Source organism: Natrix helvetica (assembly GCF_964273705.1).
Source record: "Natrix helvetica genome assembly, chromosome: 1".
NCBI lineage: Eukaryota > Metazoa > Chordata > Lepidosauria > Squamata > Natricidae > Natrix > Natrix helvetica.
In genome coordinates, this window is record NC_138548.1 from 294,875,228 (window position 1) to 294,899,826 (window position 24,599).

General features: G+C 41.7%; 1 protein-coding gene across 2 annotated transcripts in view; it reads right to left on the reverse strand.

Annotated features, from left to right (window-relative positions):
• CAMKV (CaM kinase like vesicle associated) overlaps positions 1-24,599 on the reverse strand; it is a 72,160-nt gene that overhangs the window by 12,821 nt on the left and 34,740 nt on the right. For both annotated transcript variants that reach the window (XM_081939935.1, XM_081939934.1), the window contains exons 2-10: positions 7,286-7,394; positions 6,450-6,581; positions 4,903-4,977; positions 3,841-3,979; positions 3,215-3,335; positions 2,081-2,156; positions 1,672-1,808; positions 1,198-1,276; positions 797-884 (exon numbers count right to left, since the gene is read on the reverse strand). In XM_081939935.1, coding sequence (XP_081796061.1) covers positions 797-884; positions 1,198-1,276; positions 1,672-1,808; positions 2,081-2,156; positions 3,215-3,335; positions 3,841-3,979; positions 4,903-4,977; positions 6,450-6,581; positions 7,286-7,380 — 942 coding nt within the window. In that variant the 5' untranslated portion in view covers positions 7,381-7,394. The remainder of the gene's footprint in view (positions 1-796; positions 885-1,197; positions 1,277-1,671; positions 1,809-2,080; positions 2,157-3,214; positions 3,336-3,840; positions 3,980-4,902; positions 4,978-6,449; positions 6,582-7,285; positions 7,395-24,599) is intronic.

The window sequence follows — 24,599 nt, forward strand, 5'->3', positions numbered from 1 at the left end:
GCTAAGTGAAACATTTGTTAAATGAGCTTTGCTTCATTTTCCAACCTTTCTTGCCACAATTGTTAAGTGAACCAGTGCAGTTGTTAATTTAGTAACTTGGTTGACAAGTGAATCTGGATTCCCCATTGACTTGTCAGAAGGTTGCAAAAGGAGATCACATGGCAGCAGGACACTGCAGCCATCATAGATATGAACCAGTTGCCAAGTATCAGAATTTTGATCATGTGACTCAGTGGTGAAATTCAAATTCTGTTACTACCGGTTCTGTGGGTGTGGCTTGGTGGGCGTGGTGTGGCTTGGCGGGTATGGCAGGGGAAGGATACTGCAAAATTTCCATTCCCTCCCCACTCTGGGGACAGCCAGAGGTGGCATTTGTTGGTTCTCCAAACTACTCAAAATTTCCGCTACCAGTTCTCCAGAACCTGTCAGAACCTGCTGGATTTAACCCCTGACAGGACTACAGGTATATGCTGCAATGGTTGTTAAGTGCAAAAAATGGTCATAGGTCTCTTTCTTACTAGCACTGCTGTAAGTTTGAACGGTCACTAAATGAAATGTTGTAAGTCAAGGATGACCTGTATTGTCCAGCTATTATATTTATTGTGAGAAATGGACAAAGTTATTTTGATTTCTTATTTATCTGTGGTGAAGTATAATTCTTTCATCAAGTTTTAGCCCTCTGAAAGAAAACCAACGCACAGATTTTCATAGAGACTGAAATAAGAAGTTCTGGATGCATTTCCTCAACATGCAGAGCAAAGTTGTCAAGAGGGGGCCTTTGCTAACAATACATTACCTTCCATTTTGCCCTGGCAAAGTTCTTTTCAATCTGAGCACATACGCCATCTTTTATATTCTTGTCTGAAGCTGCATTGCCAGAAATCCTAGAGACAAAAGAAAAACAAACAAACAAACCCAGTCAGTTATGTCACTCCATCATAGCCCCTCCTTAGTCTAAATGTCTTGGTTTGCTTTGCTTACTGGCCTAGTTTGTAGGCCCTGAAGGCTAGAGGCAGCAATTAGTTCTCAGTACAAAACAATTCACATGATAAACGTTATGAAATCTGAACATCTTGAGCTGTTCCTTTTGAACATGGAGACGTGGACTTTATATTGTCCCTATTCATGTTTCTCGGCATTGTGTACTTGTCTTTAGAACTCTTTTTTTCCCTTATGGAGGAACTATAGGGCTCTCACCATTCATGAGAGATAGCTTCTTCTGCTGTAATTCTCTGGTCTTGATCCACCTCCATCAGACGGGCTACTAGGTCCTTAGCTAAAGAGAAGAAGAAGAAGAAGGAAGATGACTTTTAAATGGCACCAGTGGGAATGAATGTGACAGCAAATGTTGCAATGGCTTTGCAACACAGAAATTCTGAAAGGACTAACAATTCATAAAAAAATGTGTGTCTTTCAGCCCAAAATAGATACTACCCAGAAGTAATTTAGTATGACTGACTCCTTTTAGTATATAAAAACAGCCTTGGGAAGCCACAATCTTTCTGTTAAAAATTGCCAGAAAGGTAGTAACTTGGGAGTATTGGAAGTCAAGAGGATGCAATGATTGGGACGGCTGAGCTAAGAATCTCAGTGAACTTACATTTACCCGTAACATTTTGGGTTACAGTGTGCAGATTCTTTTACTTGCTTCCACCATTCTCATAGCCTTACCTGCCTGTGAGATATCATCCCAATAAGGAGGATCAAATTCATAGTCTCCAGCCAAGATCTTCCGAAATAGGTTCTTGTCATGATTCTCATAATCATCCTCATCCATTTCCTCATAGAAGGGTGGGTTTCCTGACAGGCTACAGCATAGAAAAAGAAGTTCAGATTCTAAATATTCCTCTTCAAATTCCCAGCCAGCATGGTCAATGTAGCACTGTAGTAGCTACTCATTGGTAATTCTAAAAACTGCAATCCCAGCAAATTTGGGGAAGGCTCAGCTGCTGTAGCAGACTTATTTCATAAGAACTTTCTACAGCTTTTTCCGCAACCATATTTTTCTCCTGATGTCCTTTCTATGTTTGCACCTTCCTCCTTCTCCTCCCCATCATCATTATGATCCTTCTTTACTTACAGAATATACATGATCACACCAATAGCCCAGCAGTCCACAGGCCGCCCATATCGTTGGCGCCCCACCACTTCAGGCGCTGAAAGGACAATTGTAGAAGATGAAGACTATCCAGAAAACAGCACATGTTTCTCTGAACACATTACAATCACAATTTCAGTAGACAACATTTCAGGAAATGTATCTTGGCAGAGCTAAATACAGAATGCTTTGGCATTGTTCTTAATTCTATTTCAAACTATTTTGTGAGAATTTATAGAATGAGCATAATGAAGAAGGTACATTAAAATCTTCCCTAGTGGCATTTTAAGTTTATATATATATATATATATATATATATATATATATAGATAGATAGATAGATAGATAGATAGATAGATAGATAGATAGATAGACAGACAGACAGACAGACAGACAGACAGACAGACAGACAGATAGATAATAGATAGATGATAGATGATAGATAGATAGATAGATAGATATAGATATAGATGATATAGATATAGATATAGATGATATAGATATAGATATAGATATAGATATAGATATAGATATAGATATAGATATAGATATAGATATAGATATAGATATAGATGATATAGATAGAGATAGAGATAGAGATAGAGATAGAGATAGAGATAGATGATATAGATATAGATATAGATGATATAGATATATAGATATAGATGATATAGATATTAGATATAGATATAGATATAGATTTGGAATATATGGAAGTTGCTCCCTATGTTGAAAAATGTCAACTGAAAAATTGTACTGAATCAACCATATTTAGAGAAATATTTTTGTGTCATGGGCTGCTTTCCCACTGAAAGAATCTTTAGGGACCACAAGAGCTTGTCATAGGCAGGCAACAATATCAAAGATTACAGTTTTCCCTCTCTGCACAAAATATCTATGGAAAAAACGGGGAACTCATGGTCAAGTAGCAAGGCAGAAGGTAATACATAAAGGTAAATTGCTATAGACCAAAAACAGGGAAGGAATTTTATGCTTATGAGTTTTTTTATAGGCATCTGGTTGGAAATAAGTCTATGACTAGATACAGGAGGGTTATTTTCTGTTCCTATAGTTTATTTATTGTAATGTTCTCCTGATTCCTATGCCATTTCTTACCTAGATATTCAGGAGTTCCACAAGGTTCTTTGATGAGCCCATTCTCCAACTTGGCCAGGTGAAAGTCACTGATCACAATCTTAGAATTCTTCAGGCGGTTGTAATATACTAAATTTTCTAGCTGCAGAAACAGTTGAAAAGAGAATGAATACATGGATGACAGAATGAAGGCAAGAGGATAAAACTGCAGAATGGGAGCATTATTTCCTTCTAGTTGTATGTGTTAATTTACATCAGGTGTCTCCAAACTTGGAAACTTTAAGACTTGTGAACTTCAATTCCCAGAATCCTCCAGCCAGCATGATTCTGGCTGGAGGATTCTGGGAATTGAAGTCCACAAGTCTTAAAGTTGCCAAGTTTGGGGCCCCTGGTTTACACGCATGCTTATACATCCACATAATCACTTCAAGCTTCTGGGAAAAGTAAAAGGCATGATATTTGAAATGGATGTTTCTATCCATACCTTCAACTACTATAAGTATATATAGCATCATGCATATAATGTCCTTCTAAAATTGGGGGGGGGGGGAGAAGGCATTGCAATTTATAAATAGAAGGAAGAGTACATGGGCCAAGAATGTACCACCAACGAGAGATACAGACTAGAGGAAGATGATCCAACTTGCCTTGAGATTCCTGTGTACAATCTTCAGTGAATGCAGGTATGCCACAGCCTCCAAGACCTGCCTGATGACATTACTAGTGTCACGCTCAGAGTAGTACCCTTGGTCCAAGATCCAATCAAATACCTCTCGACCAGTGGCCCTATAAATAAGGCAACAGACAAAAGCAACAGAGAAATTGGATAACCAAAATACCAGTTAATGCCAACTAGTATTACAAACTACAATGGTTGTAGCCAAAATTGGCATTCTCATTCCGCATTGCTACAAATTAGCTTTACAATAGAGAATGGAACAAAATAGCCTCCTTTGTCTGAATCCATCTGATTTGGTACATGTTAATTGTCATCACAATAGAATCTTTCCTGGCATTATTTAAAGATGCCAGAGATTAAATCAGAAAGGGGTTTTTTTCTCCCCAGAAGAAACAAAAACAGTAGACTGAGTGATGGCCTTTTTCTGCAGAAAAAAAGAAATTATAATATAATGAGAAGGAAGGTTTCCCTTCCCCTTCTAGATGGTGTCATTAAGGAGTTTCTGATAAGTGCCATGCTGTATTTTGGGATGGGGAGGGAGGGAAGGGCAAGGCTTAGCATCATAATCCTATGGCCCTGGCAGCATGAGAAGAGAACCCAATGGGTCATTTTAGGAGTTGTCAGACCTGGAAGCCATCGTTTACCTTGGGCCTTCAGGTCTGCCACAATTTCTACTGTGGGAAAATGGGAGGGGGGATTATATGGAGTATGGGAGATATATAGTCAAAATAATGTTCTTTTCTCAGAGAGCCAAGGACACCTTGCCCTGCAGCTGCGATGATGTAACTGGGCAGCATCTCCAGTTTTGCATAGTGCCTGATTGGATCAGGTGATGGACATGTGGGTGCTGGGAAGGGACTTGAACTTTCCTTTGGGTGGGGAAAACCTGCAAACTTTCAGATTCGGGTTTTCCCATATGTGCCAATGTGACATCTAATAAAATGGAACCTTGAGGAAACTCAAGTCTTCTTTCGTTGGGGGTGTTACTTGGAACCCTGACAGAGTTTAGATTCATGCAACACCAACTTACAGCTCCAAGAAGAGGAAATACTCTTTCCGGGTAACATATACATCCACCAGCTGTAGAATGTTGGGGTGCTTTACCCTGTAAGAAAAGAGAAAGCTAGTTTGAGGGTCTACTATCAGGCAGAAATATAAAGCCAAAGTGAGAGATCTGCTCAGTCTTCTCAATAAATTTCTCAAGTCATCTTGTAGTCATTTACTGCATTTTAACTAGGATGTTATATCTTGCCTAAATCTGTTTTGCCATATCTGAAGTCATATAGCTTGCTTCATTATTAATGGATACAGTGAATACTGTAGAATTCTGTTGCTTTCATCATATGTAAAATGAAAGGGAATTGCGTTGTGATATTGCAAGGTTACTTTCATCAAGTTGACATTCCCGCCTCCTTCTGATCCTTGCAGAAACTGCTTCCCCTTTCTGAAAAGTATAATTTATATTTTATCCTTTCTGGAGCATGTTGCTTCCTTTAATTCTGCTTTATAGTATTTAGCTTCTAAGCATTTTTTCTTATCTTTGCATTTTTTTTTGGAAATCTTCAGTTACAATACAATACAATAGTAGAGTTGGAAGGGACCTTGGAGGTCTTCTAGTCCAACCCCCTGCCTAGGCAGGAAACCCTATACCGTTCCAGACAAATAGCTATCCAACATCTTCTTAAAGACTTCCAGTGTTGGGGCATTCACAACTTCTGGAGGCAATCTGTTCCACTGATTAATTGTTCTCACTGTCAGGAAATTTCTCCTCAGTTCTAAGTTGCTTCTCTCCTTGATCAGTTTCCACCCATTGCTTCTTGTTCTACCCTCAGGTGCCTTGGGGAATAGTTTGACTCCCTCTTCTTTGTGGCAACCCCTGAGATATTGGAATAATGCTATCATGTCTCCCCTAGTCCTTCTTTCTATTAAGCTAAACATACCCAGTTCCTGCAACTGTTCTTCATATGTTTTAGTCTCCAGTCCCCTAATCATCTTTGTTGCTCTTCTCTGCACTCTTTCTAGAGTTCATCAAGGTCTATTCTGAAATGTTACATATTGTGAACTAGTGTTTCTCTTATGCTGCTAAAGGTAATGTGTTTCTTCATGATGATGCTTAGAATGGGGAGGAATAGCAATGCCAAGGGTTCTGACCAATGGTGAACATGCCTTATGCACCCAAAATCAGGATGCCACCATCTAGGGCAGGGGTGTCCAAACTTGGCAACTTTAAGACTTGTGGACTTCAACTCCCAGAATTCCCCAGCCGGCAGAGCTGGCTGGGGAATTCTGGGAGTTGAAGTCCACAAGTCTTAAAGTTGCCAAGTTTGGACACCCCTGATCTAGGGGGAAGTGGGGAGGAGCCGGAGAGATGCTATGTATAGAGGCAGGATAGGAATTGATGGTATAGGACAGTATATATCCTGCTGATAAGGTTTTGGCTGGCACTTTAATTGAACTCTGAAGAAAGATGCAATCACTGTTCCTGATTAACTATCAAGAGTTAACTGTAGCTGCATTCCATTTATGAAAATAATTAAATCGAACATTTGTAGCTTGGAATCAACCTTCTCCACTCACATCTTCAGGATGATGATCTCATTCTTGGCTGCCTTCCGCACTTTGCGCCCATCTCTTTTCAGAAACTTCTTGCAAGTATAAAGCTTGCCTGTCGATTTCTCTTTGGCACGGAATATCTCACAAAACTCCTCTCTAGGAAAAGAACACCCATCTTTAAGTGTAAAGAGATTGTATTCATTCGCTGAAGCAACACAATTGTGCAGCAGAGACGGTAAATAGCTTAACTTTATGAATCATCCACTTCCCAAAAGAGACAGAGGATACATCGTGTGTTCCCTCAGTATAATGTTATTAAGTGCATATTGACTGAGGATTGACCACAAAGGGGAAGGATATGAAAAGCAGAGGAAAAAGATTGTTCATTGAACGTATTATACAAGTACAGCATTCTCAGTGTGTTTTGTTAAAGTACGGTACCTATTATTTGCAAACTTTGGGTGACCTTTAAAATTAGCTCATTGCCTGTGGATAGATCTATAGAACAGGGAAGGGATGTTTGAGTTGTTTGCAATGTGTGACCGCAGCTCTTTTTTTTTTTTTTTTGCACAGAAGAGAGATTATAATTCTGGGAGGTCATTCTGTCAGTCCGTCAATCTGTTCTAAATTGTCATTTGGATCCCTGGTGATTAAATATAAGCATAAAACCTGATCATCATTATATTATTTTCTCATCCCTGAAATATGATAGTAGTTCTTGCTAGTCTAAACTTTATCCAAATTCACCAATACTGAACTATCCATCAACCTCTCCATCATTCCTCAAGAACATTAGAGAGAGTAGTAAAACACCATTCTGGGAAATTTATGAAAACTGCATAGAATAGTAGAACACTTACGTTTTGATTACCTGTCCCAGGTCATATCTGTCAGTCACCTCAGATGGCTGGTTATAATCCTTCTTATCTCCCAAGGTAACGCATCCAAACGGCATTGCCAAGCCTGATACTGAAAAATAAGTGCATGGAAGGCTCTGAGTCATCATTTACGAGTACAGGCATTTTGTAGCACCCCAACATCTTGATTGGGCATCTAGGGAGATCCACTCACCACTGCTTCACTGAGCAAGCTGACTGTGAGCAGGTGCAGTTAGACAGTCACCTATGCTCAGGTGTGGCTTGCAGTGACAGGCTGGGAAGCATTTGTGGTGCATTGCTCCATGAAAAGATTGACCCACTGTCCAACCTCCGGTGAAAGAGATTCCATGTTGATGATTCAAGACAGAATGGAAAAATAAAACTTCCATATCGTAATGTCTTTGTAAAAGTTAGGGAGGCGGTCCCGTTTGGAATGATAATTATAAACCTCAGATTATAAATGGTGTTGCTGGAAAATGTGCATGCTGTCAAAATGATCAAAAAGGAAATCCTCAATAAGATAACATTACAGGGATTTTTTTTTAGTTAGCTGGCATGCATAGCCAGTTAAACTAAAATTTGAAAATATGTTGTGGTGGCTTTTTTCAGCATTCGCCAGATAGCTATCCCAGAGAGTATAATCCATTACAAAAAAGGGGTTGTTGAACTACAACTCCTTGCAGTGCATCTGTCAGGGTTCCAAGTAACCCACCCAACGGAATCAAAACTCCAAGGCAGGCATGTTGCTCAAAGTGTAGATTTATTAGGCATGTCATATTGGCACATCTGGGGAAACCCGACTCTAAACCCACCTCGGGTTTCCTCCTAGTTAAAAGGAGAATTTATTTTCCCCTACCCATGTAGTCCATCACGTGGTCCAATCAGGCTACAGCCAAAGGGTCGCTTGGTCTCAGATCCCACCTCCTTGCACCTGGTGGGAAAACTCTTGATTCTCAGAAGAAAGAATTTTATTATGGCTATAATCTCCTAGCTATTTCTTCCTCCCGCCTCCTGTTCCCACAGCTTCACTCGCTTAGCTGTGGCAGCCCTGAAAGTGCCGGGGTGGGGGGGGGGGTGGGAATGGCTCCAGGGCTGACACCATCTTCAATATTGTCCATCCTGGTTGAGATTGTTGGGGAACTCATGTTTAGTAACATGAGATGCAGTGTTGTTTAATAATTAAACAATACTGTGAACATCTTATCTACTTATCTACAGAGGTGGTATTCAGCCGGTTCTCTCTGGTTCAGGTGAACTGGTAGCGGAGGCTGTGGGAGGCTCTCCCCCCCCCAATGTAATGTGCGAGCACTGCACATGCACAGATGAGGCACATGCACATGTGCGCACTCACATTTGCAAACCGGTAGGGAAGGTAAGTTAATCCCAGCCCTGCTTATAGGCCAGTGATGGCAAACCTTTTTTGGCTCACGTACCAAAAGTGGGGGGAGCGCAGGGGAGTCATGCATGGGTGTGCCACACATGTGCATGCTTTCCCCCTCTGCGTGCATGTGCACGTGACCAGTGCTCCCCATGCTTTTGGCACACTTTTTTCGCCTTCCCCAGGCTCCGGAGGCTTTCTAGGAGCCTGAAAAGGATGAAAAGAGCCTCCCCACCTTTGCCCCCGGAGGCCCCCCGGTGGCTTCAGGAGCTATAAATATCCATCAGGAGCTTCCCTGAAGCCTCCGGAGCATGAAAAACCGGACCTACGGGCAAACCGAAACTGTGTTTCCAAAGTTCCAGTTTGTCCATAGGGCTGGTTTTTCACACTCTGGATGCTTCAAAGAAGCCTCCAGAGGGCGAAAAATAGCCTCAAAAAAGGCTGAAGTCTGCTGGCCAGCATGCACATGCGCACTGGAGCTGACAGAGCAATGCCTCGTGTGCCCTGACAAATGGCTCTGCGTGCCACCTGTGGCACACGCGCCATAGGTTCGCCATCATGGTTATAGGCTCTGGCGGTCTGATAAGGAACAACAGACTTCGGTTGTCTGAAAAGTCTGAGTGACTCTGTGTTTTGGAGCCAACTGTTTCTAGGATGTTACCCTCTTTATGGAGCTGTGCTGTCACAGACAGACCCGGTGCACAATTTGGAGGTCCTCCTAGACCCATGATGGCGAACCTATAGCATGAGTGCCACAGGTGGCACGCAGCATCGTCTCTGTGGGCACGTGAGCCATTGTACCAGTTCAGCTCCACTGTGCTTGCACGCATGCCTCCTGCGAGCCAGCTGGTTGTTGGGTCTCTGTTGCACATGCATGGGGGGAGAGGGGCATATGGGAGGAAGGGTGTATGTGGGGCACACATGCATGCACAGGGGGTGGGGCCACGCATGCATACATGTATGAGGTGGTGCACTTGCAGGGCTCATGTGTGGGGCACACACACAATGCATTTTGGGGGATTGGGTGTGCCTCTTTGGGCACTTGGTTCAGAAAAGGTTAGCCATCACTGTCTTAGATTCTCAACTCCTGATCAAAGAGCAGGGGGCAGCCATGGCGTGGAGGGTCTTTGCACAGCTTTGTGTAGTGTGCCAGTTGCGCCCATGTCTTGATCAGCAGGCTCTGCTCACAATCACTCATGTCCTAGTCACCTCCTGATTGGACTACTTAATGCCCTCAACATGGGGTTGCACTTGAAGTGTATCTGGAAGCTTCAGCTGGTGTAAAATGCAGCAGTATGGGCAATTACATGTGCTTCTAGAATAGAGTATGTTACACTTCTGGTCCCCGAGCTGCACTGATTGCCACTTCACATCTGGATACAATTCAAGATGCTGATTTTAATCTTTAAAACCTTTCATGGCACAAGACCAGATAATCCGAGGGACTTCTCCCTGATTACACCCGTCTTCTCCATCAGATTGGGTAGTGAGGGAATGCTGTGGATACCCTCTGCCTGGAACTTATATTTAGTGGATCCCAGGAAGTGAACCTTCTCTGCCATGGCAACTGTCTTATGCAACATCCTCTGCCTTGCGTCTCCCCAACATTAGGTTAGTTCCATGATCCCTCCTGATGTTCTGGAAGTCTCTCAAGTCCTGGCCATGTCATAGGTTTGAGGGTCCCAGGGAAGTGGAATATACTCCTTCTTTTTCTGTTGGGGTTTCTGTATTTTATTTTTATAATATTTAACTTTTAATATTTATTTTTCATTTTTTAATGATTGTTGATATGTACATTGTTTTATATCTGATTGTTTTAAGCTGCCCAGAGTCACTGGGCAGCCATAAAATTAGATAGATAGATAGATAGATGGATGGATGGATGGATGGATGGATGGATGGATGGATGGGCGATAGACAGACAGACAGATAGATAAAATAGATTGATTCTTCCAGTCAGCAAATGTATAACAGATGAACTGGTCTAACCAACTGTACTTGGGAAAACTGATGAGATGAATTAAACTCAAAATATTTGGCATGAATGCTATTTATTTTTAAAAATATACTGGTAATAAAATATTTTAAATCTGTTTTTCTATAAAAAATTCAGAACAGCATCTTTGATCAATACTCTCTTTTACAGGTAGCAATTGTTTCACTTCTCTTTTTTGCGGGTATAATTTTTGTTAAAATTCTTAAACAAGAAGATAAAAATGGACACAAAGTAGTAGAAAGTAAGGAAGAAAAAAGAAATTTAAGAAAAAGCAGACAGTGGAAGAAGATGAAAACAAGTGAAAGAAATAGTAGAGAAAAAAGTATAAAGAAATGGCTTCTGATATTTTTACAGCAGTTCTAAGTATACATATATTTTAGCCCCCCCCCCCCGCTCTAAAGTTACATCATATTCTTCTTCTTTCTGTAATCTATCCTGTCAAATCATCAAAACCATAAATCATTTTTTTCATTTTTACTCAAAAAGTCCATAAGAGGCTTTAAATTGATAAGGTTCTTGTGACTGCCTAGACTAGTCCTTGCATCTTTGTTGCCAAATGTTTCTGAAAGGTTTTCCCTTTGTCTCCTTCCTAGGCCTGAGAGGAAGTAACCAGCCCCAAAATCACACAGGTTTTATGCCAAAAAAACAGAACTAGCCCTCATACATTAGTCTTCTGGTTTCTAACATAATGCTTTAACCACTACACCAAATTGGATCCCCAATAAACATTATAAACAATAATTTAGACACATTTCTGTGTGCAAAAGCCATTGTTCAGGGAAGTGATGTTCTTCAACATCTCATAGTAAAATAGTGTTTTGAGAAGAATAAAATAAAATCCAAAGAATGAAAATTTCCATAGACCCCACTTTGCAAGATTGTCCAGTAATCCTTGCAAAAGTTTGCGCAAAAGGATTTGGATGACAGACTTTGTCATTATCTTTTCTCCTATTAATAAGCACACAGAGGAGACCCGGAGTATAGCCTGAACTCTGGTATCATTGAATTCACTGTGCAAAATTAATCATGACTACAGGCTGTGGTTTTTAGTAGGCAATAAGTGAATTATAGCACAGCCTACATAACAATTCAAAAGCTCCATTCAATTCATGGAGGTTGAACAGAATTTTAAGATTGTAGCCAACAGTCAAAATATGTATGCAGAATATCCCATCATTTACATATAACATGCACACAGCTTCCCCCCCCCCTTTTTGTCCTACTTAAAGCTGACACAAATAGAACCATTACCAAGTAGAGTAGGCATTATTCATTTTGCACAAAATAACAGCTTGGGCAGGCTGTGAGGAGGTCACAATTGTTAAATCTCTGTTATATAGAAGGCCACTTCTTACTATGGCTCTAGGAATTTTGGAAAGCTAATTTGAAAGGGGAAAATTGTACTCAGGTGACATAACCTAGGACCTAGGTCAAGGCTGGGATTACTCATCAGGCAGCTGCTTTCTCAGGTGTCACACAGCAATAGTGACAGGTGTACCATTAGCACTTTTTAAGCAAGCATAATTGGTCACAAGCACATCACACTACAATGTCATGAACAGAAATGTTAAGGGATTGCATTCCTATCTATTGAAATTGGGGCTTGACAAATTTAGTTTTTCTGCTTTAAAAAAGTTTTAAAACTAATCAGAATCTCAAGGCCCTTTATAGAAAATTGCAGCTGGCCTTTTTTGACAGAGGAAAAAGGAAATCAACACAGCTAGGCAAGGCAAAGCAAGCCAAAAAAATCTCACCACTAAGAATATTATATTCAGGCTTGTGACTTTTCCCATAATTGGCCTGAAATGCCATCAGGAATGTGTTGCAGGCATCCTAGCTCAGTGGCAATTCCCCGAACAGTCACAAAAATAACATCTCATAAAGTGGAGGTGATCAAAGCTCTACCCTATTACCTGACACATTATCTTGGAGTGCCCGTTACCCTTCTGCCCTATTAACTATAAAGTAAGATGAACTACATGGAGGTGAAGTGGGGGAGAATCTGCAGCCTGGAGCCACATTAAGCCAATTAATGAGTAGACCTAACTGTGATTGACATGCACACTGTCTGGAGCAGGAAGATTCTGGTACATATTATTTTCTAAACTCTTCCCTGATGGGTAGTAATTGTTTCCATATTAAAAAACAGGTCAGCTTTTATTTTTCCTTTTTCAAAAAAGAAAGAAAGATATTGCTATAAGATAATCCAGTATTGTTAGACCTGCCTGTGGTGCAGGATTATTTATTATTATTATTATTATTTATTAGCATTTATATACCGCCCCCTCTCCCGAAAGGATGGTTTATTATACATGATATAGTGCTCTAGTATACAGGTAGACCTCGGCTTAGAATTGTAAGAAGTTATCACCTAGCCCTCTCCCAGAAAAATGAAATATCCTAGGAAATATTGATAAGGCAGAATATTATATTTTCCTGGATGTGAAAAAAGGGAGAAACACATTTTAAAAACTAAGTAAATTCCTGCAGCTTCCTGCCCATCCCCACTTTTGTCAATGGGCCATTAAGAAGGCCAAGCTAGTCCACTTTACATAATAAAGAGTTCTCCCCTTCAGCTCCAGGGGGATGGGTGTAGAGTTCTGGCAGTGACAATGAAGGCATGATAATATAAGCCTTTACCCAACTGACCACATGGCATCTGAACTCAATCAAACCTGGATTCAAAACTCAGCCTAGAGGGTTGCCCCTGCATGGGCCCATGTGAGTCTGACAACCAATCAGAATACATTTCTTACACAGGAACAGGAAACAGAGAGGTGGGACTGAACAGGTTATAAAAAGCCTAGCAAGCCCCTCCATCTTCCCTTCTCTTCTTCTCCACCAACATTGAAGCATGTGATCGCCTTTTCTGTTCAGGACTCAAGCCATGTGGTCCTGTCCACTATTAAAACCATCTTTCCAAGCAGCCTCCATGTCTCCAGTGTCTTTTTCCCCACTTGGAGCCGAACCCATAAGGACATTTCTTCCAACAGAATCATTCATTCAGTGACCATTCAAAGTTACAACGGCACTGAAAAAATTGATTTATGACCAGTTTTCACACTTAACAATTGTTGAAGCATCCCCACGGTCACCTGATCAAAACTCTGGCGTTTGACAACTGGCATGTATTTGTGACACTTGCACTGTCTCAGTGTCATGTGATTGCCATTTGTAACCTCCCCAGGGGGCTTTTGACAAGCAAAGTCAATGGGGGAAGCCAGATTCACTTAACAACTGCAGTGATTCGCTTAACAACTGTGGCAAAACGTTGGAAAATGGAGCACAACTCAACTGCCTTGCCCAGCAACAGAAATTTGGGGTGCCATTGTGGTCCTAAGTTGAGGAATACCTAGATTTTCTTTTAGAGAAATATAGTGGGCAGTACAGATTGGATTGTGCCGGTGCTATTTGTGGAGTTCTTGAAAAGTTTGCGATGTATTAGGTGGTTGATTAGATGATTAGGGGACTGGATAAGATGATTAGGGGACTGGAGACTAAAACATATGAAGAACGGTTGCAGGAACTGGGTATGTTTAGCTTAAGAGAAAGAAGGACTAGGGGAGACATGATAGCAGTGTTCCAATATCTCAGGGGTTGCCACAAAGAAGAGGGAGTCAAACTATTCTCCAAAGCACCTGAGGGTAGAACAAGAAGCAATGGGTGGAAACTAATCAAGGAGAGAAGCAACTTAGAACTGAGGAGAAACTTCCTGACAGTTAGAACAATTAATCAGTGGAACAGCTTGCCTCCAGAAGTTGTGAATGCCCCCAACACTGGAAGTCTTTAAGAAGATGTTGGATAGCCATTTGCCTGAAATGGTATAGGATTTCCTGCCTAGGCAGGGGGTTGGACTAGAAGACCTCCAAGGTCCCTTCCAACTCTACTATTGTATTGTATTGTATATTATATGTACAAAGAGTGTATAATAAAGGTTGCCAGTTTTTCTTTTTCTTCCCTTTTGAGTGTGGTTCTTATCCTCTCTCAGAAGAGGATTTAGTATTGAGATAAGCTGGCATTTAGCTGTTTTGCAATAAATGGCATCTCAGGAATTAGTAATAATATATCCCTTGTTTGCAAAATCTGTAGTTCATTCTAAAAAAACCACCACCGACCAAACAAATAAAATAAAGTAAAAATTGAATTCAAATGATTTATCAGATGAAAACCGCGGGATGAATTTGTGTCCAAGAAAGGCCAAAAGTGGGCTTTCAAAAAGATGCGTAAAGCAAATTGTGGGTGCTTAGCATACTATAAAGAAGAGGTCTTTCCCAATTCAAAGTTGTCCCTCAGAGAAGGTCAGCCTCTGGCTCTTTCACAGAAGGAAATCTGCAAGCTGTGACATAGAAGGCTGGGCCTCTGGCTAAGTTCTTACTGTAGGTGTCTGGGAAGTGGGTGTAAATAGAGCCATTGTCTTATGCCAAGTTGCTTAGGGCTTTGTATATGAATCTCGACATCTTGAATCTAAGTAACAGACTGCCAATTAATGCAGAACTTTTAGGAGAAGTATAATTTATGTCTAGGGATGTTATCCCAATCAGTAGCTTAACTGCTACAATCTGTATTAACAGTGTTTCTAGACTTGGGAAGATTTACAGTAACTAACAGTGCTTCTATAATCAGCATTCAGTTTACTGACCTACATCCAGATCACCATGGAACTCCAGCAACGAGAGTCAGATGCACTTGGTCCCTCCTGATTCAGATGTTACAGAAAAATTGATCACACCAGTGGTTTTACACCTATAACATAATTGGGGGCTTTGGAAAATAAACATGATAAGATCAGATGCAAGCAAGTTAGAACAGGTGAAAGAAAAGAAGCTGAAAAACAAGGAGATCAAAGAATATCTGATCAGGAAATATTTACTAGAAACAAGGGAGATTAAGGCAATACCAGAAATATCAAGTAGCAAATAACAGTTGTAGCCAAGAAGATCAGTGGATATGAAGCTTGAGAATTGCACACTATAAGCAGAATCTCCAATTCTAGTTCAATAAGAAAAAAATCCTAATCCAATCTAATAATGGAGAGTGACTGTCAGTCAACACCTGACAAAGGAGAAACAGTGCAGTTCTAGGTGCAGCTATGGGACAACTCAAAGAAACACAACAATAGAACAGAATAGAATTCTTTATTGGCCAAGTGTGATTGGACACACAAGGAATTTGTTTTTGGTGCATATGCTCTCAGTGCACACAACAAGAATTCAGCTTGGATAAAGGAGGTGGTAAGAATACAAAAGAAGCTGAAATGAAAGTAATAACAGCAGAAATGATGAAGAAAGAGACAAGGAAGATCAAGAATGGATCTGCACCAGGAGAAGATGAACTGCATGGTTTTGGGTTGAAACATCTGACTTGTCTATTACACTCATTCATTACCTAGCAGTTTAACAACATGCTGCAAGGAGGTAAAATTACGGATTGGTTAACATTCAGCAAAACCTACCTGATAAGGAAAGATCCAACAAAAGGGGTAGCACCAGGCAGGTGCAGGGCAATTACTTGCTTATCAACAAATTTCAAATTACTAACTGGTGTAGTAGCTGATGCAGTCTAACAGTATCTACTTGTAAAAAATTTTCCCCCATCTGAGCAGAAAGAAACTGCCCGAACAATGGAGGAACAGAAAAGCAGCTCCTAATTGACAACATGAGTTTTGCAAACTGCAAGAGAAGGAAGACCAACTTGAAGGTAGCTTCAATTGATTACAAGAAGTGCATTTGACTCCCTGCCACCTGGTTGGATAATCAAGTGCCTAGAAATAACAGGAGTCAGTAAAAATGACAGAAGCTTATTGTACAAAAATCAATGGTACAATGGAAGACACGGTGGCTGGTCAGTGGGTGATGGAGGAGGAGAGGTTAATTTAAAGAGAGGAATCTTTCACTATCACCACTACTGTTTCTTGCTGCATTAATTCATCTGTCAACAAGTCAGGCCATGGCTATCAAACATCAAAAGAATCAGCCAGGGTATCCTACCTCCTTTACAGGGGTGATCTGACATGGAAAAACATCACCTGAAATAGAATTGATGCTCAATACTGTCCACATATACAACCAAGATATTGCAATGGAGTTTGGACTGGATAAATGTGCCACTCTTACCATCAGCCAGGAAAAATAATGAAAACTGAAGGAATGGAAATGCCCTATGGAAATAACAAGAGTCTAGTTAAAGAAGATCACTAGAAATATGTGGGCATTCTTCAAGCTGACAACATCAAGCACACTGAAGTCAAGAAAAAGGTTAGAAGCAAATACTTCATAAGAGTGAAGAAGATATTAAAGTCTAAAACTCAGTGGAAGAAATATTATCAAGGCAATTAACACTTGTGCAGTTCTAGTCATGAGATATAGAGTTGGAATAGTGGACTGGATTCAAGGAAAACTAAAAGCCCTGAATAGAAAGACCACAACAATAATGACAAGAAATCATGTCCTTCATCCACAGTTATGTTGATTATTTATTAAGGAATACCACAATAATAGGCGTGGAATGTTGCAAGTACACCAGAAAGCTGAAGAAGAAAAAAGGGCATTGGAAGAATTTCTGAAGGATGGTGAAGAAGATGCAGTGTAGCTAGTATTCTAGGAAGGCATAATAAATATTGGAGAGACAAAAGTGGCCTGTAAGAAAGACCAAACGAAGAATAGAAAAAAGGCAGTTATTATATGGCCAGCACACACACACACACACACACACACACACACACACACCAAGCAGGAAAAGCAGATAACAAGACCTGGTAATGGCTAAGAGCAGAGAAGTTGAAGAAAGAGTCAGAGGGGCTAATTCTAATTACACAAGACCAAGTCTTAAGAAAAAATGCTACACAGCCAGAATTGAGAAGACAACAACAGACAGCAAGTGCCATCTCTGCAAAGCAACTGAAGAAAGAATGGATAACCTAGTTATCTACTGCAAGAAAATCACACAGACTGACTACAAACAACGGGATCATAGGCAGTGGTGGGATTCAAATAATTTAACAACCGGTTTCTCTGCCTTAATGATTTCTTCCAACAGCCAGTTCGCCAAACTGCTCAGAAAGTTAACAACTGGTTCTTCCAAAGTGATACAAATTGGCTGAATCCCACCACTGATCATAGGTATTGTCAAAGCAGCATCCATTGAGAAAATACTTGATCTCTTCTATGTTTTCTGGGGAACAGAGTCTTGCAAAAGACTGCTAGCTTTCTCAGATATCATTAGCTAGTTGAAGGAAGCCAAGGAAAATATTTATTAAATATATATACTGCTTTTACCTCCAAGCAGTGGTGCCTGTAATCAACTGTGACATCACACTGATATCAGTTTTGTAGCTCTGTCATGACAAATTAACAGAGTTGGAAGGGACCTTGTAGATCATTTAGTCCAACCCCCTGCCCAAGCAGGAGATCCTACACCATTTCTGACAAACGGCAGTTCAATCTCTCCTTGAAAGCTCCCAGTGATGAATCTCCCACAACTTCTGAAGGGAAGCTTGATTGTTCTCACTGTCAGATAATTTCTCCTTATTTCTAGGTTGAATCTCTTCTTGACCAGTTTCCATTGGTTATTCCTTGTCTGGCCTTCGGGTGCTTTGGAAAATAGTTTGACCCTCTCCTCTCCATGGCAGCCCTCAAATATTGGAACACTGCTATCATGTCTCCCCATGCCCAGTTCCTGTAACCGTTCTTCAAATGTTTTAGTCTCCAGTCCCTTAATCATCCTGGTTGCTCTTCCCTGCACTTTTCCTAGAGTCTCAACATCTTTTTTTTATAGTGTGGTGACCAAAACTGGATGCTGTATATGACATCTAATATAAGTACTTAACTCATGGCATTACAGTTATACAATTGTAGTAGTGTTGTCTTGAACTTCTCTTCATTTGAACTCAGTGACTTAAGGCCTCCAGAATGGCACCCAATTTCTTGATTTCTCTTTTGATTATTCAGGATTGTCACTGTCTACAATTCATTAAGAACAGCTAGTTTTCCTTCATCCAGTTCACCTGATTCAGAACATCATTTTACCATTTGAACCCAAACCCTTATATTGAGTCCAAGCTTTGAATTTTAACTGTTTAGTATTTTAAAGGGAGGCCACATGCTGGACCTTGTCTTTGTCTCTGGCCAGTGGATGAGTGATCTGGGAATAGGGGATCCAGCCATTATTCCCCTGTCATGGTCGGATCACTCACTTCTCCGGCTTGACTTCCCTGGTGCTACCCCCCGCCGCGAGGAGGCGGAACCGGAAGGTATTAGATGGTTCCGCCCCAAGCGCCTGATGGAACCAGATAGGTTCCAGACGGAGCTTGGGCCACCTCCTGTGGACCTGACCCGCCCCCGAGTGGAGGACCTGGTGGACGCATGGAATAGTGCGACTACCGGGGCCCTAGACCGGGTGGCACCTTTGCGGCCTCTCCTGCGGCGACGAACCACCCTGGCCCCTTGGTTTACCGAGGAGCTAAGGGTGATGAAACGCCACAAGAGATGCCTAGAGAGTCGTTGGAGATCCTCCCGTTCCGAATTTGACCGAGCACAGGCACGAGCCTATTTGAGGACGTACCTTGTGGCATTAAGAGCGGCGAAACGTCAACATTGCGCCGCTCTTATTGCGTCCGCAGATAACCGCCCTGCCGCCCTGTTTCGGGTGACTCGCTCCCTCTTGTTTGAGAGACCGCGGGAAGCCCCTTTACAGGGCAGAGCAGAGGAGTTTGGGAAATATCTACAGGACAAAGTCGCTCAAATCCGGATGGGATGGGCCCCTTTCAGTGGTCCAGTAGAGATGCCCGTGGCGAGTCTTGAGGGACCGCTTTGGGAGGAGTTTGACTCGGTTGCCATCGACGATTTGGACAGGTTGCGTGGACGTCTGCGACCCACCACATGTTTATTGGACCCGTGTCCCTCCTGGCTTGTACTGGCATCCTGGGAGGTTACGCGCGACTGGCTCCTGGGCCTAGTGAACGCCTCGTTGGGTGAGGGGTTTCTACCGGCCGCCTTGAAAGAGGCGGTGCTGAGGCCCCTGCTCAAGAAGCCTTCCCTGGACCCAACGGACCTAGTCAATTATCGTCCAGTCTCCAACCTTCCTTTTCTAGCGAAGGTTGTAGAGAGTGTGGTGGCACAGCAGTTCCCACGTCACCTGGAGGAAAATGATTATCTAGACCCACGCCAGTCCGGCTTCCGACCCGGGCACAGCATGGAGACGGCCTTGGTCGCATTGGTTGATGATCTCTGGAGGGCCAGAGATAGGGGTTGTTCCTCTATCCTGGTCCTATTAGATCTCTCGGCGGTGTTCGATACCATCGACCATGGTATCCTGTTGCACCGGCTAGAGGGGCTGGGAGTCAGGGGCACCGTTTTACGGTGGTTTGGCTCCTACCTCTCTGACCGGACGCAACGTGTGTTGGCAGGGGAGCAGAGATCGACCCGGAGGTCACTCACATGTGGAGTGCCACAGGGATCGGTGCTCTCGCCTCTCCTGTTCAACACATACATGAAACCGCTGGGCGAGATCATCCGTGGTTTTGGGGTGGGATATCATCTGTATGCTGATGATACTCAGCTATACATTTCCACCCCGAACCACCCCAATGAGGCCGTCGAAATGATGTCCCGGTGTTTGGAGGCCGTACGGGTCTGGATGGATGGCAACCGACTAAAACTCAACCCTTCCAAGACGGAGTGGCTGTGGCTTCCGGCCTCCCGGTTCAACCAGTTGCTTCCATCTCTGGCCATCGGGGGCGTGCAACTAGCCCCCATGGAACAGGTGTGCAATTTGGGCGTCCTCCTAGATGCCCGGCTGTCCATGGATGACCATGTAACAGCCGTGGCAAGGGGGGCATTCCATCAGGTTCGCCTGATGCGCCAATTGCGCCCCTTATTGGACCGGGATGCCCTACGCACAGTCACCCATGCGCTAGTGACGTCTCGCCTGGACTACTGCAATGCTCTCTACATGGGGCTTCCCTTGAGATGCACTCGGAGACTACAGTTGGTCCAGAACGCGGCCGCACGGGTGATTATGGGGAGGACTAGATACTCCCCTGTAACACCTCTCCTGCGCGAGCTGCACTGGCCTCCTGTGGTCTACCGAGTGTGTTTCAAGGTTTTGATTATGATCTTTAAAGCGCTTCATGGCACAGGACCTAGTTACATGCAGGATCGCATCCTGCCCCACACATCCCTACGACCAATTCGCTCACACAGAGAGGGACTTCTCCGGGTGCCGTCCGCCAAACAGTGTCGGGGGGCGACACCCAGGAGCAGAGCCTTCTCTGTGATGGGCCCAGCCCTGTGGAATGACCTCCCCCGTGACATCAGGATTACTTCCGATCTCCGCTCCTTCCGTGTACAGCTGAAGACCCACCTCTTTCAATTATCTGGCCTGGCTCAACCGTAATTTTTCTTACTCCTCCTGACTGTCTTTTTAAATTTTAAATTTTAATTGTACATTGGGTTTCTTACAATTGGGGCATTTTAATGGTGATTTTTAACTGTCTAAATGTTGTAATTTGTTACCTCCTCCGTGCATGTGTGTCTTTGTATATATGTATGTTTATGTGTTTGTACTCATGTTTTATGTTCTATATGCTCCATTGTACGCCGCCCCGAGTCCTGTCTGGAAAGGGAGCGGCTAATAAATTCAAATTATTATTATTATTATTATTATTATTATTATTATTATTATTATTATTATTATTATTATTATTTATCCAGAAATGAAAAGGGATACTTTGTATCCTAGGCTTGCCCTTTGAAAAAGAGTTGACGCAGTATACCAATTTCTAGCAGATAATGCTGCTTGCCAGAATTTTATTTGATTAAATGTGCACTCAGATGCAAAATTTGCAGTTCCAAGAAATTTAGTACAGTACAAAATCCAGATAAGGCAAAAGGTTATATTATGCTAGCTAATGGGGAGGGAAAAGCTGATCAGCAATGTGAAAAAAGGGAGTTTCAAATTTTTCTCTCTGTTCCCATACAGAGAACATTTTCTCACAAACGATGCTTAGTTTTTCTGCATAGGATCACCAATTGGTCCAAGATGAAAGACAGTTTTGCCCTTGACCATTCAGGAGAGCTGCTGAAACTTTAGAGCTCTAAGATGACTGGGTCTTGAAGTAATACTTTAAGATAGACAATTGTTCCATTCTCTTCAACTCTTAGAAGTGAATTCTAAACTTGTGTTACTGATATTGTAAAATAGGCGAGCAAATAGAGGCTGACACCCTGAGGTGATTTAACAGACCTTTAATAACAACAGGCTTACAACAAGCAATACAGGAGAGAAGCGGGAGCTGTCCCTGCTTGACAGCTATTTATATGGAGCTGTCAAGCAGGGTAGCCAATCAGAGAACAGGGATTGCCCGCGTTCAGCGTCTTAACCAATCAGATGCGGCTTGGCTGTTGCTGGCAGTCAGGCAGGGAAAGCCTGACGTCACTGACAGAACTCTACAGATATTACTTACTTCAAATAATGCGTTTTGTAAAGCTTGTCTGGATGCTTTTGAAAGCAGCAATCTTTGCACCAAATCAGAAACACATTAAAGGAAGAAGTGAGCACAGATGCCCAAAGATTGTGGTTTTCACTGATAAGGCACGATTAGCTCTGTCATAAAGGGAAAGGTTTCCCCTGTCCAGTCCAGTCATGCCCAACTCTTGTTTCTTAGCTGATGGAGTTAGCATTGTCCAAAGACATTTCTATGGTCATATATCCAGCATGATTATATGCTGAGGCACACATAATGCTGTCACTTTCCCACCGAAGTGGTACCTATTTATCTACTCGCATTTGCATGCTTTCAAACTGCTATGTGGGTAGAAGGTGGGGCAAGTAATGGGAGCCCATCTTGTTGAGCAGTGCTTGGGTCTCAAGACTGTCAACATCCCAGCGTACAAGCTCAGCATCTTTAACCGCTGACCCACTGCACCTCCTAGGCTCTGTCATACAATATGCTTAACCAGTAAAGAATAGTGTAGCTTTAAACCATGTTTTATCTTTTTTGTGGCTTAACAGATTATGAGAACCCACCCATGGTTAACTTAGTACCCCAAAGCCAGAAACTGATATTTAGTTAACTTTCTTAAATAGAGAGGTTGTAGATTCTAATTTGCTTTTTGGAGACCTTGATTCAATATGTCACCTGACCCTTATTTCCAAACCTTTTTTTAAAAAAATAGTGGCTTTTATCATAGATGTGATGTCCTGTTTTGACTGATTTCATACATGTTATTAAGCCTAATATGATTTTATTTGTTTGCTGAATTATATAAACTCATGCTTTGTGGTTTATAAACCACAATTTATGCCTTAACACAAGGGTCTTAAAAACTTGGCAACTTTAAGACTTGTGGACTTCAACTCCCAGAATACTTCAGCCAGCATAGCCTTAACATTTGTGAATCCAGTCAAGTATGCCTTATGTGTGAAGTCTGTTTTTGTTGTCGGAGACAAAATACAAAACATTTATGACAATCTCACATATGGAAAGAAATTGGGCTGGAATAGAATATTATTTTATCAACTGTGTTTTATTAATTTTGAATATATTTATGCTTTGGTAATAGGAGTGTTGCTACATCTGAGATTAGAAAACTGTTTCAAAAGACTCGGAACATGCAATATAGTACCTCACTGAGAGGCTGGAGAAATGGCCTCTGGGGTCTTCAATTGTGGAACTTTTTGTTTTTAGAACTGCAGTTAGTTCTCTTACTCTTCATTGTTCCAGGTCCAGATTTTTTATTTCTCTGATTGTTATTCCAAACTTTGGATTATGTTCAGCATTTTTTACCTGTTCCTGTCTTTTGTTGCTTTCTAATTCATCCTGCATCCTGCAAATTCTACTTATTTTTATATCTTGAGTGCCAGACCTAAATATGTGTCCAACATATCTCAACCACAAATCTACCATATTTTATCTGACACATCATCTTCATTTAATGACCCCATAATCCCTTGTGGGGTGGAGTTTGGACAATTGAATGGAGATAGCAGAGTTGTTTTTTTAATGGCTAGATGCCCTTCCTGTCACCAATGCGGAATTTTGTTCAACAGATAAATTCTCAATGTGCCTAGAGAGAGAAATATTTTCCTCTACCTAGGATCAAACTCAAGGCCTCCTGATTGTGAGGCGAGAGCTCTACCTCTAGGCTACCGCACCACTCCTGACACATTTTATCTGACACATAATAACATAAAAAAATCAAATCAGTAGTAAAGCAAAACCTCACCATGATGCACACAAATTGCATCCTGATTCTGGGACAAAAAACTAAATTTCATATTACATTCATATGCTTTTTAGATTCCATCCATTACAAAAACAATTTACAGATTAGTCATAGGACTTTTCATATGGGGGAGAAACTTCTTAATTCATTCCACCTCCCCACTTGACTGCCGAAACACAGGGGAAAAATACAAGAGAAACTGCTGGGAAGGGAATAGTTTTGAAGCAGAAGAAAGCTCAGAGATGGCATTGCACAGCTACATTTTGTATTGTATAAAAAATATAATTTCCATGGAATATTACAGCTCTATCTAATGATTACTGTAGCCTGTCTCAACAAGACAAGATAACCCCTGGTCATCCTCATGTGAGCTTGGAAGTCAAAGAAAATTGGTCTTTGGTAATACTTGTATACAAAATGCTAGGACTAAAGGCTAGAATAGGAGTCCATTTAAATCCTAGAAGAAGGCAATGGCAAAACCTTTCTGTTTTGCTACTAAGAAGACTCGGTGGATCCAAGAATTGAATTTGACCTGAAAGAAACATTCCTTATAGAGAAAAGTTAGGGCCCAGCTCACGACTAAAGGGAACCTCAAGGCACCAGAGGGCGCTGTAATACAAACTATTGGCTCCCCCAAAAAAGGAGCAACAGGAACTTTATTGACTTGTGGAAATAAATGTATTTATGTGTCTCATTTGT